We start from the raw sequence: 15,802 nt of genomic DNA on the forward strand, positions 1-15,802 counted from the left end.
AAAAGACTTGAATTGAAAGCTGAGATTTAAAAAAAAGAAACAATAGCTAAACAAAACAACTAAAGCTGTAATGGTAACATATTTATGTAAATGCTTGTTTTTGCAAAAGAGAATCTGTGTGGCTCGTGTTTGGCTGGAGTAACTACATTTCCCATGATTCACCTGTGCGTCTGAACGTAGCGGACGCAATTTCTAGAACCTTGACGACTCTTCCAGCGTAAGTGTTTTTGCCATCCCGACATCACGTCCTACCTACTTTGAGACCTTTACACACGCAACACAGGAGAAGACAACTAGTTTGTGCGCCATTTCTGCTCAGCTGAGGTTTAATAGTTTTATCTGGGGATTAAAGCTTGCACCTGTTGAAGCTGTTATGGTGTGTTAATGGGAGTATTAAGAAGAGAAACCCTGAACTCTGCGGAGCCGGAGACAAGCTAGCTAAACATCGAGAGCAGCCACAAACGGCGAGGGGGCAGGGCAGGTTCACAGGTCAGTGCTTTAATTTGTTTGTGTTTTAATTAACTGGTACACACATATAAGTCATTTCAATAAGGAATGCACTCGTGTGCATTCCTAGTAAAGAGCGTGAAAACTAAACTCTAAGCAGATAAAAGGCAAAAGAAAAATTGCGTAGAAGCTTGTTGATGACAGCCAACGTGCTAAACGTTCTGTATGTTGGAGAAAATTACATTTTTAAGCGTATCTAATTAGTATCGGTTCGGATTTTTTTAAGATCAGCACATCTTCGAACTACCTGCCTCACATCAGCTCTTCCAGTGGTTCTTCATGCACACCCTCTTCCTCCGACCAGTGAGCTGGGGTGTCTGCCAGCCATGTATTCATTTTCAGGCCCCACCAGCCTACCTGAATTTGACCTCGGACCTCCGAGTACCCCCGACAGCCTTCAGAGAGAAATAAACTCAGACACGTAAGTAATAATTCTAGTGTTTTGACTTAACTTTACCGCTGACAGTTTGCCAAAAAATGCCTACGAAAAATCTAAAAATGGATTTTAACCTTAGCTTGATGTATTTCGTCTTTGACGTATTTTTCTCTGCTCCACACCAGCTGGGAAACGAGGCGCCATCGAAAGCACAGGAGACTAAATGATGAGTAAGTGAGCAATGTGCAGTGATTAATAGTTTAACTTTTCCACATGTTGTCATGTTACAGCCATCAATTTATTTTATTTGAATTTTATGTAACAGACCAGCATACATTTTCTACTTTACATAATTGTAAAGTAGAAAAATAAAAAGGAGTTCTTGATTATCAACATCTTTTTTTAACAAATAGAATGCAAAAAAAAAAAAGTGGTGTGCATTTGTATTCAGTTTCCGTGAGATGATTTTAGTCTAACCACCTTTTGCTGCAGGTCTTTCAGTCTATATCTGTAGTGCTCAATCAAATTGTATGGAGAAAGTCTGTGAACATTGATTTTCAAGAATCGCCATTCTACTTTACAATTATGAGATACAGTGTGTTCTCTATCACTTAAACGTCAGTTGAAAAACAAAACTTTTGTGTTTTTAATATGACAAAATGTTTAAAGGTTCAATGGGTGTGAATAAATTTGCAAGGCATGGTGTGTAAAACATTGCACAATACCTGCAGCTTCCACACAGGAGTGTCATAACATATTCATGCTTTATCAGGGGTTGCAATCCCAAAAAGCGGAGGCTAATGCCTGAGACGGAAGTGGACATGAAGTGTCGTGCTCTGTCTGCAAAGCAAGTTGTCCTTGCTCCACCACAGCCATGCTCAGCAACTCAGACCCTCACTTTGCCACAGCCCTCCTCTGTCCTGTCCCGACCTGAAATGGAGAGCTGCATGGAGATAGAAGCAGCTCACAGAAAACTGCAGGAAATTGAAGACAGGTATGGAGCAACTTTCTGCCTGCTTGTGAGATTTTAGACTGGTTAAGTCTACATCTAGCTGTACTTGATCTTGTCATTTGAAGGTTAAACAAGTTGGTCGGAGGAAAAAAATGTAGCATCTGGTTCCATTTCAAACTTTTTAGAGACCCTGTGCTTAGAAATTTTACATTTTAGTGATGAACACAGAAATTTCACATCTGCTAAACTGTTATTTGAGTATTAAGTTCAAATATGTTCATGTTTATCTGTGATGTTTTCAGATCAATCCCTAAGCTTTTTCCTTTTGTTCCCTTATTTTTGTGAAAATCCAATGTTTTATCTGTATTTTCTATATCTTGTCTCCAGAATGCTAAAGCAGTCATTAAAATATTATTTTGATCATTATATTTTCTTAGATTTTATACTGTTCTTTGTTTGATAGGTTCGTTACATTCAGTTAATACAACAGGGAAACTAAGGATGTTCTAATACCACTAATCCTTGTGCATGCATGGATAGAACATGGTCAGATCTTCAGTTCAGTTTTACTTAAACACTGGTGACAACATATTCCCTTTTGAGTACTGCAATTTATACCATTTATTTTAAACAGAGGGGCTTTGTTTCGTTAATCAGTTCTGGTATTTATTTTCTGCTGGGTTCAGTACATAGCTACTCTGTGTGACTTTATTTTTTGTGATGTTGATGTGTCGCAGAATAACCCTTGAAGATGACGATGAGGATCTTGATGTAGAGCCGGCTCCGCGCCGGCCGGTGCTGGTTATGTCTGACAGCTTGAAGGAGGGTCTGCAGCGCGGCATCAGTGACATTCTCCCACAAACTGTGGCCCAGTCTGTGTATGTGCTACTTGTTAGATTACATAATCCTGTAACTCTTGAAGCAGGAATGCGTACAGCGCCTTCCACAATTACTGGCACCCCTACTGTTTGACTTGAATAACATGTTCTCTTACATTTCTGTATTTGAAGAGTGGCTTAGAGGAAAGATTGTTGTGTCGTATTTATACCCCAGGGACACTGGGAGTCATGGATTACTAATTAAAAGCTCCTCTTGATTCTGATTAGCATAAAAAGAAGCAAAGCAACAAATTGCTGATAATTATGGTGGGCGCTGTAAAAGTCTTCTAAAATAAAAACTACCATCACTCTTTAAGTCACTTCCCTACACAACAGCAAAAGAATCTTGCTCCTAAAATCAAAACATCTTGTTATGCTAGCCGACCCGCTCCTTCATCATTGGAAAGTGTCACATTACCCAGGCTTGGCTATAAAGTAGGTGTATTACTATATATAATATATATTATCTTCTGAGATCTTCATGAATGCAGTATCAAGTTGAATAAACTCACGTTTGACAATAATCTGTCTAAAAGTTACTTTTGATTTCCATCTCCTGCTACTTTCTTCCTCACTCTCTTCATCCTCTTGACCCCAGGAGTCCGTCAGGCATGGAGCTGGTCTTGTGGCGTCCTCCAGAAGATCCTTTCTGCCAGAGGCTGAAAGACTCGTTACAGAAACAGCGTAAACAACAGACAGCATGCCGGCAAATCCCAACTCCGTGTTCATCTCCCACCCCTCCTCTCAGCTCCTCTAGTCCACCTGCAGAGACATGCGCTCCTATGTACACTTTCCCTGTGCTCCAGAACTCAGGGGAGGAGGACATGGAAATTTAACCTCTAACCCAAAGTGAAAAACTGGACAAGCGTCTCAGAAAAAGATGGCCAGTTGTGTTGTGATCTCTTGTTGATCCTGAGCTTGTTTGAGCAGCTTATGCATCATTTAATTTGCCACACATTCAGTTTGTCTTCTGTTTACAGATATGTGAGGATTAACCTTAACTTTACAGTGTTGTTGATGTAAATCTTCAAGGCCAGTTGCCTTACTAACGTTCACTCTTGAATTGGAGGTGTTTTGTAGATACCTCTGACCAGCAGCACACAATTGGAAATAGGACTTATGTTTTTGTTGAACGTAGCTGTGCAGCACCTAGATTTTCCCTGCAAACTACAGAACTCTAAAACCTTGACTTCCTGTTTTATTATTATATTGTAATGGAGGAGTAATCCTCCTCTGTTGCAGTTATGATATGTGAACTTTGACCTTTTAAAAAAACTCAATTGTTTTGTGATATGAGTAATCCATCTCTGGTTCAGATATTTGCAACATGTTACCTTTGATTACTTTGTAATGGATTCTGCAAAGGCATTTTTACTATTTGCTTAAATTTTGCATATGTACATTGCTATGAAGTGTTGCTACATTTTTGTTAGTAAAAACACGGTTCATGACCAACAAAGTGTCTCTAGAGCTTTTTTAAAATGTGGATTGAACTCTAGAAATACATCTTTGGGTTAAAGATGTGAGGATTGTTTTTTGGTAGATGTAAGCACCCTACCTTTTATGACAATGAATTACTTTGATCAGATCTTATTATCTGTACAGGTAGGTTTCAGATTAAAATATCAAGGTAATTTAAGTTTTTCAATTCAAAAGGTGAAACTTGTAATATAGAATCTTCTACTCATATTTTAAGGGGTTACTTCTGTTAATTTTGATGCATTTGGCTTGCAGCTAATGAATATCCAAACCCACTTTTGTTTAGAAAACTAGAATATTACACTTAGACTGTCACTGACCCCTCCATATGGAGGGTAAGCCACAAAAGGTCATTGTTGACAAAGCTGGCTGTTCAAAGTGTATCCAAGCATCACTTAAAGTTGAGTGGAAGGAAAAGGTGTACAAGAAACAGATAATCACATCTTTAGAGAAGAAGTGTGAACAGTGACTGGAACCATTGCTTGAGGCGCCACCACACAGATGTATTCAGGAGACATGGGCTACAACTGTCGCATTCTTTGTGTTCGGCCGCTCCATACCTTTTACCAGGACTTTTTTAATTCACTTCATGACAAGTTTCATGGAGATGCTGGTTATGTTTTCCAGCAGGACTCAACACCTGCCCATACCGCCAAAAGTATCAATACTTGCTATAATGAAAATGGTTTTGCAATGTTTTAATCTATGGAGTATTTTCAAAAAGAAGATAAGAGACACCAAACAAACCATGCAGACAAACTGAAGGCCATTAAAGCAACCTGCATATGTAATAAATCATTACTCAAATACATGACAGTTTTGTTAGGTTATTTAACAAAAGTCATATGATTTTCATTACAGTTCACCACTCATTCACAGTTCACTCTACTGACAGGCCATAAAATATCTCACTTCCTAAGCACACGTGAATGTGACCTCAGTGCCCGCATGCTGCCTTGTGTCACTGTGACCTGCTCTGGCATTCCTCTATCACATGCAGATGTAACAGTTAGTGGATCATAATCACTGCCACAAGATGGTTTTAATATACACTAAAGATCATAAAAGTGTTGTGGTACCTGAATACGAATCCAGACTGACAACTAAAAGCACTTTAGACTAGACCTGGTTATAGGAGCCACATTCAACCCATTCGCACTCATGAACCCATACACATCCGCAGGTAACTTCAATTCAAATTCAATTCAAAAATACTTTATGAATCCCAAAGGGAAATTAAATGTTGTTGTAGCTCATTATGCCGGTTTCTTCAAACAGCAGCTGTAGATGCTAATGGCTGTAGGGAGGAAGGATCTCCTGTAGCGGTCTGTCTTACAGCACATCTGAAGAAGCCTCTGACTGAATACATTCTGTTATTGTAAGATAGTCTCATCACCTTGGGGTGAAGTGCCTTGCCCAGGGGCATATCAACATGTAGGTCGAACCAACAACTTTTGCATTGCAAGAAGACTACTTTACCCTTTAAGCCACAGTAGACCCCAAAGGAGTATGTGTCTTTAAACTAACAAAGGTGGGAAAGTCCAAGGGGTGTTAATACTTTTGCATGCCACTGCACAGCCTGTGATTATACTAAAAAGTCAAAGATCTTCAAAAGTTCCTATCCGCTGTTGTCTGAGAGGATCCTAATATGTCAAAGATGAGTGTGTCTGGGAAGGTCTGATGTCCTGCCTGGAGCTGCTTCACTGTGCTCTGCAGGTACTAAAGAAGCTTAAACACAGAGACGTCAGAGGGGATGTGTGCAGCAGCACACACCACTGCATGATGCAAGTGAGAGCAAACTGCTTCTTGAGATTCCTGATTGATGAAAGCAGAAAACAGGAATAGTGTTAGTGTGTTTATTGAAGAAATGGGTATAAAAGAGCTGAACGCTAACACAGCATTTACCTTTGCACCCTGCATTATGTTTCTGTTAGGACTAGCTTCTTTAATCGTGGATGCACTCCTGGAAAACAATTATGCTTACCCTTTAACAGCTGCCACAGTAAGTAAAAAATTAACACTGCACCAAGAAGAATGAATAGATTTAAATGTATAGTTAATGTTATATCTACTGTGCTGCTTTAGTGTAAGGCAATGGTTTTATAACACTGTAATTTATCATTTACAGACAGTTAGAGGAGTTACCTGCACCTTATCAGCTTTGTCTTGCACCTGCGGGATGGCAAACGTTTGATGACAGAAACTGTTTTCACTTGCGTGACCTTCCAATGCTGAAGTAAAACATGTAGGAGACATGATGTGAGGATAAAGATTTTGAGACACCTCTCCAGTTCAGCTGTCAGTTGTTCTGTAAACTGTCTGCGAGGCGAGCTGCATTCTGCTGCTTCTACTGACCCATGCTCATCTGAAGCCGCCTCAGCTCCAAGTCTCTGGCCTTCCGCTGCCTGCAGAGAGATGTTGCTGTTCCTCCCTCAGTCCAATGAACACATTTCAGACTGCACAACTCCTCTGTGTGCTCCTGAGTACATGTTCCAAGAAAAGCATTTTAGCAACTGTATAAAAAAACTGTATTTTCAAAAAATTTGCTTTAAAGTATTTAACGTTTACACCTGAATAAGACATGTCCTTATAGAATTCAAAGCTTGATCCTTCTCGTCCTCAATCTGTTGCCTTTGGATGCTCAGCTGTTGCTGCTGAAAAAATATGAACACAGCAATATGTATATACGGTGCCTCACATAAATATTTGTCCTTCTTATAATTTTTCCACATTTTGTCTTGTTCCAAAGCACAAATCTCAATATATTTTGTGGATTTTTTGGGGGGATGTATGAACACAAATAGTGCATTGTAAAGTGGAATAAAAACTTGGCTAAAATGGTTAACATGGGGTCAAAATCTGAAAAGTGTGACGTATATTTGTATTCAGCCACTTTTACTTATTAATATGAGAGAGAAAACCATCATAATAGATAGATAATACATTTGCAACAAGTCATTTTGGAGACACATCTTCATGGAAGAAGGTGAACTGCACATCATCAGGAACACACCATCCACACTGTTGGCAGCATCATGTTGTAGAGATGCTTTTCATTGGTAGAAACATGGAAGCTGGTACGAGTTGATGGCAATATGAAGGAGCCAAACAGCAAAACACCTAAGAGAGAGACGATGGTTCTTCTTCCAGCAAGATGATGACACCAAACGATACAGCAAGAACATTTGTGGTCCCAGACATTTTCCGTAAAGTCTGGCTGAGCTTGAACTATTTTGCAAAGAAAAATAAATTTAAAAAATCAGTCTTTCGATATGCAAAGCCAAATTACATACCGCTCCTAGCAGCTAAAGGCGCTACAAAGGCGTGGTTTTGATCAAAGCATGCTCATGTGTTAGAAAGGCCCATTCAAAGTCCACACCCATATCTAGCTGAAAAGTCTTGTAAGCTTTGAATGTGAATGTTCACAGAAGCTCTCCACCCAGTCAATCTCTAGCTCATTTGCAAAGCTGGTAGAGACCAACCCAATATATTTTAAAATATATTTGAAACCTGTGGATCACTTCAGCCATTACCATCACTGCATGAGCTTTCTCCTGTGCTTCTTCCAGCTCTCTGCAGTGCTGGCTTTTAAGGTGCTGCAGCTTCCTCTTCAGGTTGTCCCTTTCTGTTTGTAGAGTCTCACATTTCTCCTGTAAACCCGCCAGCTGCAGCTCTTTCTGTGCCAACATTTTGTCCTGTGTTCCCACCCCGATCCGACATTCTTCCAGTTCATGCTGTGGCTTGCTCACTTGAACATCAAGGGACTAACAGACAGAAACACAACAATGTAAGGAACACAGTTGACCTTTCATTCAAAATAGTTTACAATGTAAAATAAGGAATATAAAACACTGTAAATTAATGAAATGTTTGTATTAAATTGTATCATAATACTGCTTAAAACTGAACAGGGCAAACAATCCAATCCAAGAGCTTGTCCTTATGGTATTTTTGAGCTCCTGAAATGAAGTAGCATTATAAAGAGACCTGATTCTGTAGTGATTGCTGCATAAGCTCAGAAACACTTCAGTCAGGTATCGGCGTGTTACTGCAAGGAAAACCCTAGCTAAATATATAACCAAGGTTCAGAAAACACTTCAGCTGCTTTTAAGACAAAAGCCCATTTTAGATGGACTGAGGTGATGAGGGAAACTGTGTCCTGTTGAGTCCAAATGAATGACCAGGAACACATATTTATAATAGCTTGCTGGCATCAAATAAAAACTGGATATTAATGCAAAACCAAATTGTAAGTAATTAGTTTCTTAATAAAATATTTAACTAAATCCAAAGTTTGATGGCATTAATGGATGATTGCATTATTGTTTTATTTACATTTTGCACAGGATTTGACTTTGATAGAAAATGATGAAAGTGTCACCTCCTCAGAATGATGCCTTTTCTCCATCTGTTTTTGCAGACATGCACATCTGTTTAGAAGTGAGCTCACTGCCTCTGTGGCCATGTGAAGCGCCTCATGAACCTCCTCCAGCTGCTGCTCCAAGAACAGTCATTAATGATTTCCAAATATGTTGAAATACAGAGAATATAAAGGACCTTTGCATAAAAACAAACATAATCTGGACAGACACTGCAGTGAATTGCAAAAGTATTCACACATCTTGAACCTTTGTCTCCTTACAACACAGACTTGCCCTTTTCTCCTTTGAATAAATACCCCAAGCTCAGTCAGATTGAGAATCTGTTGGAAGACTTGAAAACTGATGTTCAAGGACACTACATTCACTCAGATTCAGGTCTGGACTCCAACTGGATAACTCAAACACACAAATATGCTTTAATCTGAACCATTCTATTTAAGCTCTGGCTGTACGTTAAGAGCAGTTGTCCTGCTGGAAGGTGAACTTTTACCCATGTCTCACTTCTTTTGTAAGCTCTAACAGGTTTCCTTCCAGGGTTGCATCTTGCAAACCACTCTGACCCGCTTCCCTGTCCTTGCTGAAGAAAAGCATCACAGCAGCATGATGCTGCCACCATATTTCACAGTGTGGATGTTAATTTCAGGGCGACAAACATTTTGTCTTGTTCTTTAGCCACACTGTGTTTAAAGTTAAATTCTAGCTAAATTCCAGTGGCCTACGGGCAAGCGGCGGGGTATACCCTGGACAGGTTGCCAGTCCATCACAGGCTGCTCTTCCATAAAGGCCAAATTTGTTGAACTGACAACTAATGTCTGTCCTGTCTAACAACAACAGATATGTGGATCTCTACAGCTCCTTCAGAGTTACCATGGGTCCTGTCAGTTTAGGTAGTTTAGGTGGTCATGTCTTGGTAGGTTTGCAGCCATGTCAGAGTCTTTCTATTTTAAGAACAATTGAACAGTGTTTTGTGACATGTTCAAAACTTTTGTTACACTTTGTTTTACAACCCAATCCTGCCTTAAACTTCTACACAACCTTCTCCCTTACCTGTTTGCTGTGTTAGTTGGTTTTCATGATTCTGTTTGTTCACCATTGTTCTCTAGAGCAGCTGTTTTTACACAAAGATAAAATTGAACACGAATGGTCCCTTCTTACTATTTACGTGACGTCTTTAGGCTGCTGGTTGCACTGGATTGTATTTTTAACAAAACAGGTCGCTCTTGAAAATAAGATCTTGTGTCTCAATGAGGTCTACCTGTATAAATAAAGGTGAAATAGAAATAAATAAAACTTAAGGGTGTCCGTGTATAGGGATGCCATACTTTTCAAATTGTTACTTGTATAAGATTTTGTGTTTTCTTTTTCCACTTAATGATGATGCAATACTTCCTGTTGGTCAGTCACCTGAAATCCCAATAAAACACACAGGAGTTTTTGCCAAGTGAGAAAATGTGAAAAAGTTAAAAGGTGTATAGATGCTTTTGCATTGCACTCTATAAGGTTAGTTTGTTCTGCCTTATGGCAGCATAAACTGAGTTAGATAATAATTAACTCATTAGACATTTTATGTTTGTGATTTGATTAATTTGTATGTCGCAGAGGTACTGAAGCTCTACCTCTTGCAAGGACTCGATTTTTTCTCTTGAACGACACCGCTCAGCAAAGAGTTCTGTTTTGGCCCAGTCCAGCTGTCCATCCATCTCGTCGCGCTCCAGCACTGACATTTTAACACAGCTCTTTTTGAAAAGCAGTGCGAGAACAAAACAAGTCAAATTAGACACAAAAAAGTAAGAACAGAAGGATTTAGTGCTGAAGTAGTTTTGCAGTACCCTGTTCCAGCAGAACCTATTTTCCAGACATGACTCTCTCTGCCTCTGCAGCTGCTGTAGCTGGAACCTACACACACATAGCATTGTTTCCCATGTTTGACAAACCAAAACACAACCGGTGAAGATTTAAGTTTGTACCTAAAAGACTATTTGTCTGACCTGCTGCGTCTCAGGGCAAACTCCAAAGTTCTCTTCTCCTTCAGCATCTGTGCCGTGTCTGCAGACAGCTGTTCTAACCTCTGAATAGCTTGCTGGGTCATAAACAAATAACTGGGCATTTCAGTGAGACCTCTAATTAGACTTTTAATCTGACATCCTGTAATGTAATGAAGCTACTATGTCACCTTTTTTTTCTGTCGAAGTTCAGAGAGACAGAGTTCAACATCTTTTAGCTGAATCCACCTTAATCTGAGTTTCTTTTCCTCTTTCTCACATTTCTAAACCAAGAACAAACGGACAAAGCAACATGATCCTGCAGGTACAGGATGATTTCTTACAAATATTGTAAAGAGTGAGGTCTGTTCTTACATGTTGGAGGTCAAAGACTTCCTCTTTCATGGTGCAATCTGACAGCCACGTCTCTGATGTCTTCCCAGGGCTGGACGTCCTGATGCAGTGGTTAATATCTTTATTGCTGTGTTTATTATCACTCAAAGAAAACAACAGCCTGAGAAATTAAAAACACATGGCACGTTTTAAAACTTTTAAAACGCTGAAAATCACAAGGTGAATTAAAATGCGTAAAAGTTTTAAAAATCCTGTCTGTACCTGTTGTTTATTTGCCTGTTATTGTTAGAGAAGACAGAAAAACATTTCTTCTGTGTGCGTCCATCAAAGAATCTCCTCACTTTGTGATTACAAAACAATCAATTTGTTTAATGTTTCATGAAAACCAATGTGGTCATTTTTTGCATTTACCTGCTGTCAATTGAGCTTCACTGTCTTCTTCTGCTGCTGTGTCATTGTCACTGTGGTCCATACGGCTGTTGTTCAGATCATCCGCATCCGTAACGAAGGAGCAACGTCCTTGTGAGGGAGTGAAAAAGGACATGGAAATGTTTATTACATTCATTATAATCATTTTCAAACATATTTTGTATTTGTTTTGTGATCTTTATTTGCATGTTTGCATTCAGGATTCCCTGTCCTTCTTAATTCCTCTATGGTTCCTGCAGCACCTACCTGTCCACCTGACCTGCTGCCTGAGTTGTTCATTGCCGTCTGTTACAAGATCTCTGTCAGGGGACATGCTGTCAAAACTCCATGCTGCAACTCCTTGAACAGAAACAAAACACATGCAAAGCTCAGCTAACAGCATCACCAAGTGACGTTTTTCATCCATGTCCTCCTTACAAGTTAATGAATACTATAACATTCGTTTTATCTTCAACGATGTCACACCCCAAATGCTATCATTAAATAGCATTTTTTGAGACTCCAAATGTAAATGCTAAAATAAATGTCTGTGAAGCTTTAGAACAAGCACTGATGAAGACATCGAGAGAAGTTCAGTCTTTCTGATTTAAATGTTTAGATGACAGTGGAGCCTATATCAGAAAACAGAATATAAAGGCTGATTTAAGAGAAAAGAACTGACTGAAACAGACTGACATAAGCATAACTGAAAACACCCAAATGGAGGAGAATGAATTTTTTATTTATTTATCTTTTACTCATTTCTCCTCCAACGATCAAAGATAAATGGAAATGTAGGTTAATATATTTATGTCTTTAATGTCATTTATTAAAGGTTATGAACGTATTTTGCAGCAGCACAAATATCTTTATTGATTGAGTCAGGAGAGTCTTAAATACAAATCTGCTGACAAAAAATGCTAAAGTTTTATTTTTATGTCTTTCTTTTATTTGGCAGAAATGTTACTTGTCTTGGCAGAGTCAAATATCTGTCCTTGTGCTGAGACTATAGAGACATGGTAAAAAGAGAGTACAGCCTCTGTCAATTCTGTGACATTTTAGCCAAGAAATGATTGGGTCTTTAACAAAAACAAAAACATTTCAAGAGACACAGATGGACACACATCTGTGCAGCTGAACTTTTCTCCTAATTTGCACCATCTGAGAGAATTCAGAAAATGCATGAAGACATCTTGTCCCCGCCTACCACTGCCGCGGTCTCCAGGCCTCTGTGGTGTCTTGTTTCTCACTCCAGCTCCTGCATTCTCATGATCTTGTGATACATTTTCTCCACAGCTGTCAAAAAGGAATGTTCTATCTTCCTTTCTTGGATCAGATTTGTTTGACTGAAACCGGTGAGACATCACTGTGTCACTTGTTTCTGACCCTCTTCTCTCAGAACTTTGCCAATTTTGATTAGTGTCACGGTCTGAGATTTCTGTCCTCTCAGACATGTCCTCAATATTTAATTGATCCATATTTTTAAATGGAGACAAGTCAACCATCTCCTCTGTGAAGCATTTTACAAAGTCTTCAGTGCAGATACTGTCTGAAAGAGGCCTTGCCTCTCCAGCAATCTTCCCTTCTTTACAAGCCTCTCCAAGAAGCCTCTCGAGTCTCCAGATGACCTGATCCCTGTAAGGTTCGGTTTCCTCTTTGCCCCTGAGGATCATATCCAGACCACGTTTGATTTCCTTGTGAGTAACAGAAACATCACAGAAGATCTGTGTATTTGCTGGGGAAGAGAAGAGAACATTACAACTTCAAACGTTTATGTAATTCATTTAGATTTTATGTGACAAACTCAAAGCGGCGGAGTGGATGAAAAATTGTATGATTTCTTTTCAAAGTATGTTTTGCCTTTATATTCAACCCCGTTTACTCTGATTCAACTAAGATCCAGTGAAACTAACTGCCTACAGGAATCACTCACTAGTTCATACAGCTGTTCTGTGAAGACCTCAGAGGTTTGTTAGAGAACGTTAGGAAGCAAACAGCATCATGAAGACCAAGGAACCCAGCAGACAGATCAGAGATAAAGTTGTGGAGAAGTTTAAAGCAGAGATAGGTTATAAAACATCTCAAGCTTTGAAAATTTCACAGAACTTTGCTCAATCCATCATCTTAACATCAAAAAAGTATGGCACAACGGCAAACCTAAAATAACCTGGAAATTCACTTAACCAACAGCAAGGAGAGCAATAATCAAACAAGCAGCTAAGAGACCAATGGTAACTTTGGAGAGCTGCAAAAATCCACTGTTCAGGCAATTTAGTTAGTAATTTAGTTCAGGTAAGTTCAGAGAATCTGTTATCTTCGACAAAAAAAGAGTTGTGCACTTCACAAATCTTGTCTGTTTGGAAGAATGGCAAAAAGAAAGTCACTGTTGATAAATGCTATAAGAAGTCCCATTTGCAGTTTGCCACAAGCCCATGTAAGGGGCACAGCAGGAAGGTGTCCTGGTTACAGCAAGCCAAAAGTTTACTTTTTGCCCTACATGCAAAATGGTGTGGAGGAAAATTAAATTGCCGATCACCTTAAAGACACCATCTGTACAGTGAAACATGGTGGTTGGGGCTCATGATGTGGGAATACTTTTTTTTACCAGGGAGGCTGCCCATCACTGATGAGAAGATGGATGGATGGATGGATGGATAAGACATGACTCTCTCTACAATCCTAAAAGGTTCACTTGTTAGGGGCTACAAAAGACAAACTGGGGTAGAATTTCAGACATAAATATAATCTAAAGTTTGTTGCAAGACTTGAAAACTGATGCTCACAGAGGTTCACCATCCCATCTGAGTGAGCTGCAGCTATTTTGAAATGAAAGAGAGAGACATGTACCAAAAGACTTGCAATTTCAGCAAAGTTAGTTTTGAATAAATAAATGAATAACTAAATAAATATTGACATTGTGTACACCCTCATAGTTTTGCTGAGGTATGTATTTTGACACAGTAAATTATTTCTGCATGTATTTCGCCTTGCAGTGGGACAAAAGGACACAAGTTTGATTCAAACATTAACTTTCCCTTTTTTATGGGACTAATAAAAATATTACCAGTGATTCTCTTTATCACTGTAGTGTGCAACAAGTTATGGTAAGACCTGAAGGTTTTATTTGTTTGCTCCAAGTCCTTTATCTTTAAAAACACAAACACTTGTAACTTGTGGGAAAAGAAACCTTTAGCATATTTGTTGGAAAAGTCTGGCATACATTACCTGCGTTTTTGGCATTTTGTGTCTTGCAAACCACATGATGCTTTGGTTTTGGAGACTTGACCTGTAAAACGTAGGTATGCTTGCTAAAACTATTTTTAATTAATATATTAAGAGGCAAGAAATGACTGACAGGCAGAAATAACATTCACAGACCTGCAGCTGATCAAGCTGTTGATCAATAGCATCTAGGAGAAGGTCACAGTGGTCCGGTCTGGGAATCAGACAGTCAAGTGTGAGCATGTTGTCTCTTTGATTTGTATCTAAGAGAGGGACATGGGGTAATCATGAGGTGCAAATTTACAACAGAGTGAGACATAGAGTGTGCTTTAAAACTTCGGACCAGAACAAAGACGTTTGCAGGTGTCCCCTGCATCTCTTCCTTCATCATCATGGTCAGCCATGCCTTAATTCTGCAAAACATATGCAGCTGTTTGGTTATACCATATATTTCTGTCCCCAGTATGAACCAGTGGTTAAGGTGACTGGCCTTATCTGCGATGATTAATGTGAGAGTGGGGAAGGTTGTTGCTTAGTTGACACGGAAACCTCCTCAGCTTGTTGGGAAGTCTACTCACCAAGGAGACAACAGACTACTGTCTCAGGTTTCCCTTTCTCCTTAATTATCTTTAAAGTTAAGGGTTGCAATGTTTTATTTAAATGCAATAATAAAAATTTTTGCATTGATTTGGTGACTTTGGGCTTGCAAGGGAGTAAAACAAAGGTCTTATGTTTTTAATCTACAGAACAGCACCTTTAATATGGTATCACATCTAGTTGGATGGAAAATTAACAATTAGACTGAAAAACTGACTTGCTTGAGAAAATGTCACGAGTTGCTCAGAAAGAAAGAAAGAAAGACCTATTTACCTTTCAGAAGATCAAGTGAGTAATGTTGCTGCAGAACCCGACTCCTCTGAAGAACTGCTGCTGCTACTGAGGGAAATCTTGGGAAAACTGGCTGTCATGGAAACACTTAAACAGCCCCTGCTCGCACATGTGCAGTCAGAACTGAAAAAAAAGACATTAGCTCCTGAACAACGACCTTTAGTTTTGCTAGCAGCACTTTCTGATCAGAATCCACAGATAAAAGAACTAATAATCCTAGCCACCCATTTTATTCTGTGATTATGATTTGTTATAACTTTAGGAGGCTCTGTTTCTGCTGTACACCTCAAAAAATATCCAATGTGATTGGACAGGTTTGCCTGAGGTATAACGCAGAGCAAAGCAAACTTTGTTAGTGGGCTGTACCCAGAAAC

General features: G+C 39.2%; 2 protein-coding genes across 3 annotated transcripts; one reads left to right on the forward strand and one right to left on the reverse strand.

The window, feature by feature from the left end:
- Nucleotides 1-203: 203 nt before the first annotated feature.
- Nucleotides 204-4,172, forward strand: ccdc117 (coiled-coil domain containing 117). 2 transcript variants are annotated; one of them, XM_047381716.1, is made up of 6 exons: nucleotides 204-489; nucleotides 739-928; nucleotides 1,069-1,113; nucleotides 1,656-1,877; nucleotides 2,573-2,713; nucleotides 3,312-4,172. In XM_047381716.1, exons 2-6 carry the CDS (start codon nucleotides 834-836, stop codon nucleotides 3,547-3,549), a joined length of 741 nt encoding a protein of 246 aa, XP_047237672.1. In that variant the 5' UTR covers nucleotides 204-489; nucleotides 739-833; the 3' UTR covers nucleotides 3,550-4,172. The 2 variants fall into 2 exon arrangements, with proteins under 2 accessions (XP_047237672.1, XP_047237671.1); XM_047381715.1 differs by having other exon boundaries at nucleotides 205-489; nucleotides 734-928.
- A 703-nt stretch (nucleotides 4,173-4,875) lies between these two features.
- si:ch211-102c2.8 lies at nucleotides 4,876-15,470 on the reverse strand. Its single transcript, XM_047380735.1, has 20 exons — nucleotides 15,411-15,470; nucleotides 14,884-14,953; nucleotides 14,697-14,803; nucleotides 14,544-14,604; nucleotides 12,526-13,053; nucleotides 11,586-11,678; nucleotides 11,322-11,429; nucleotides 11,172-11,250; nucleotides 10,932-11,070; nucleotides 10,748-10,840; nucleotides 10,563-10,654; nucleotides 10,404-10,470; nucleotides 10,191-10,310; nucleotides 8,574-8,687; nucleotides 7,726-7,956; nucleotides 6,763-6,846; nucleotides 6,548-6,671; nucleotides 6,338-6,423; nucleotides 6,098-6,155; nucleotides 4,876-6,007 (listed from the first exon to the last, which is right to left on the reverse strand). The coding sequence occupies exons 2-19, from the start codon at nucleotides 14,942-14,944 to the stop codon at nucleotides 6,138-6,140; spliced, it is 2,205 nt and encodes a 734-aa protein (XP_047236691.1). The 5' UTR covers nucleotides 14,945-14,953; nucleotides 15,411-15,470; the 3' UTR covers nucleotides 4,876-6,007; nucleotides 6,098-6,137.
- Nucleotides 15,471-15,802: the final 332 nt, after the last annotated feature.

This window comes from Girardinichthys multiradiatus, chromosome 12 (assembly GCF_021462225.1).
Source record: "Girardinichthys multiradiatus isolate DD_20200921_A chromosome 12, DD_fGirMul_XY1, whole genome shotgun sequence".
In the NCBI taxonomy this organism is placed as follows: Eukaryota; Metazoa; Chordata; class Actinopteri; order Cyprinodontiformes; family Goodeidae; genus Girardinichthys; species Girardinichthys multiradiatus.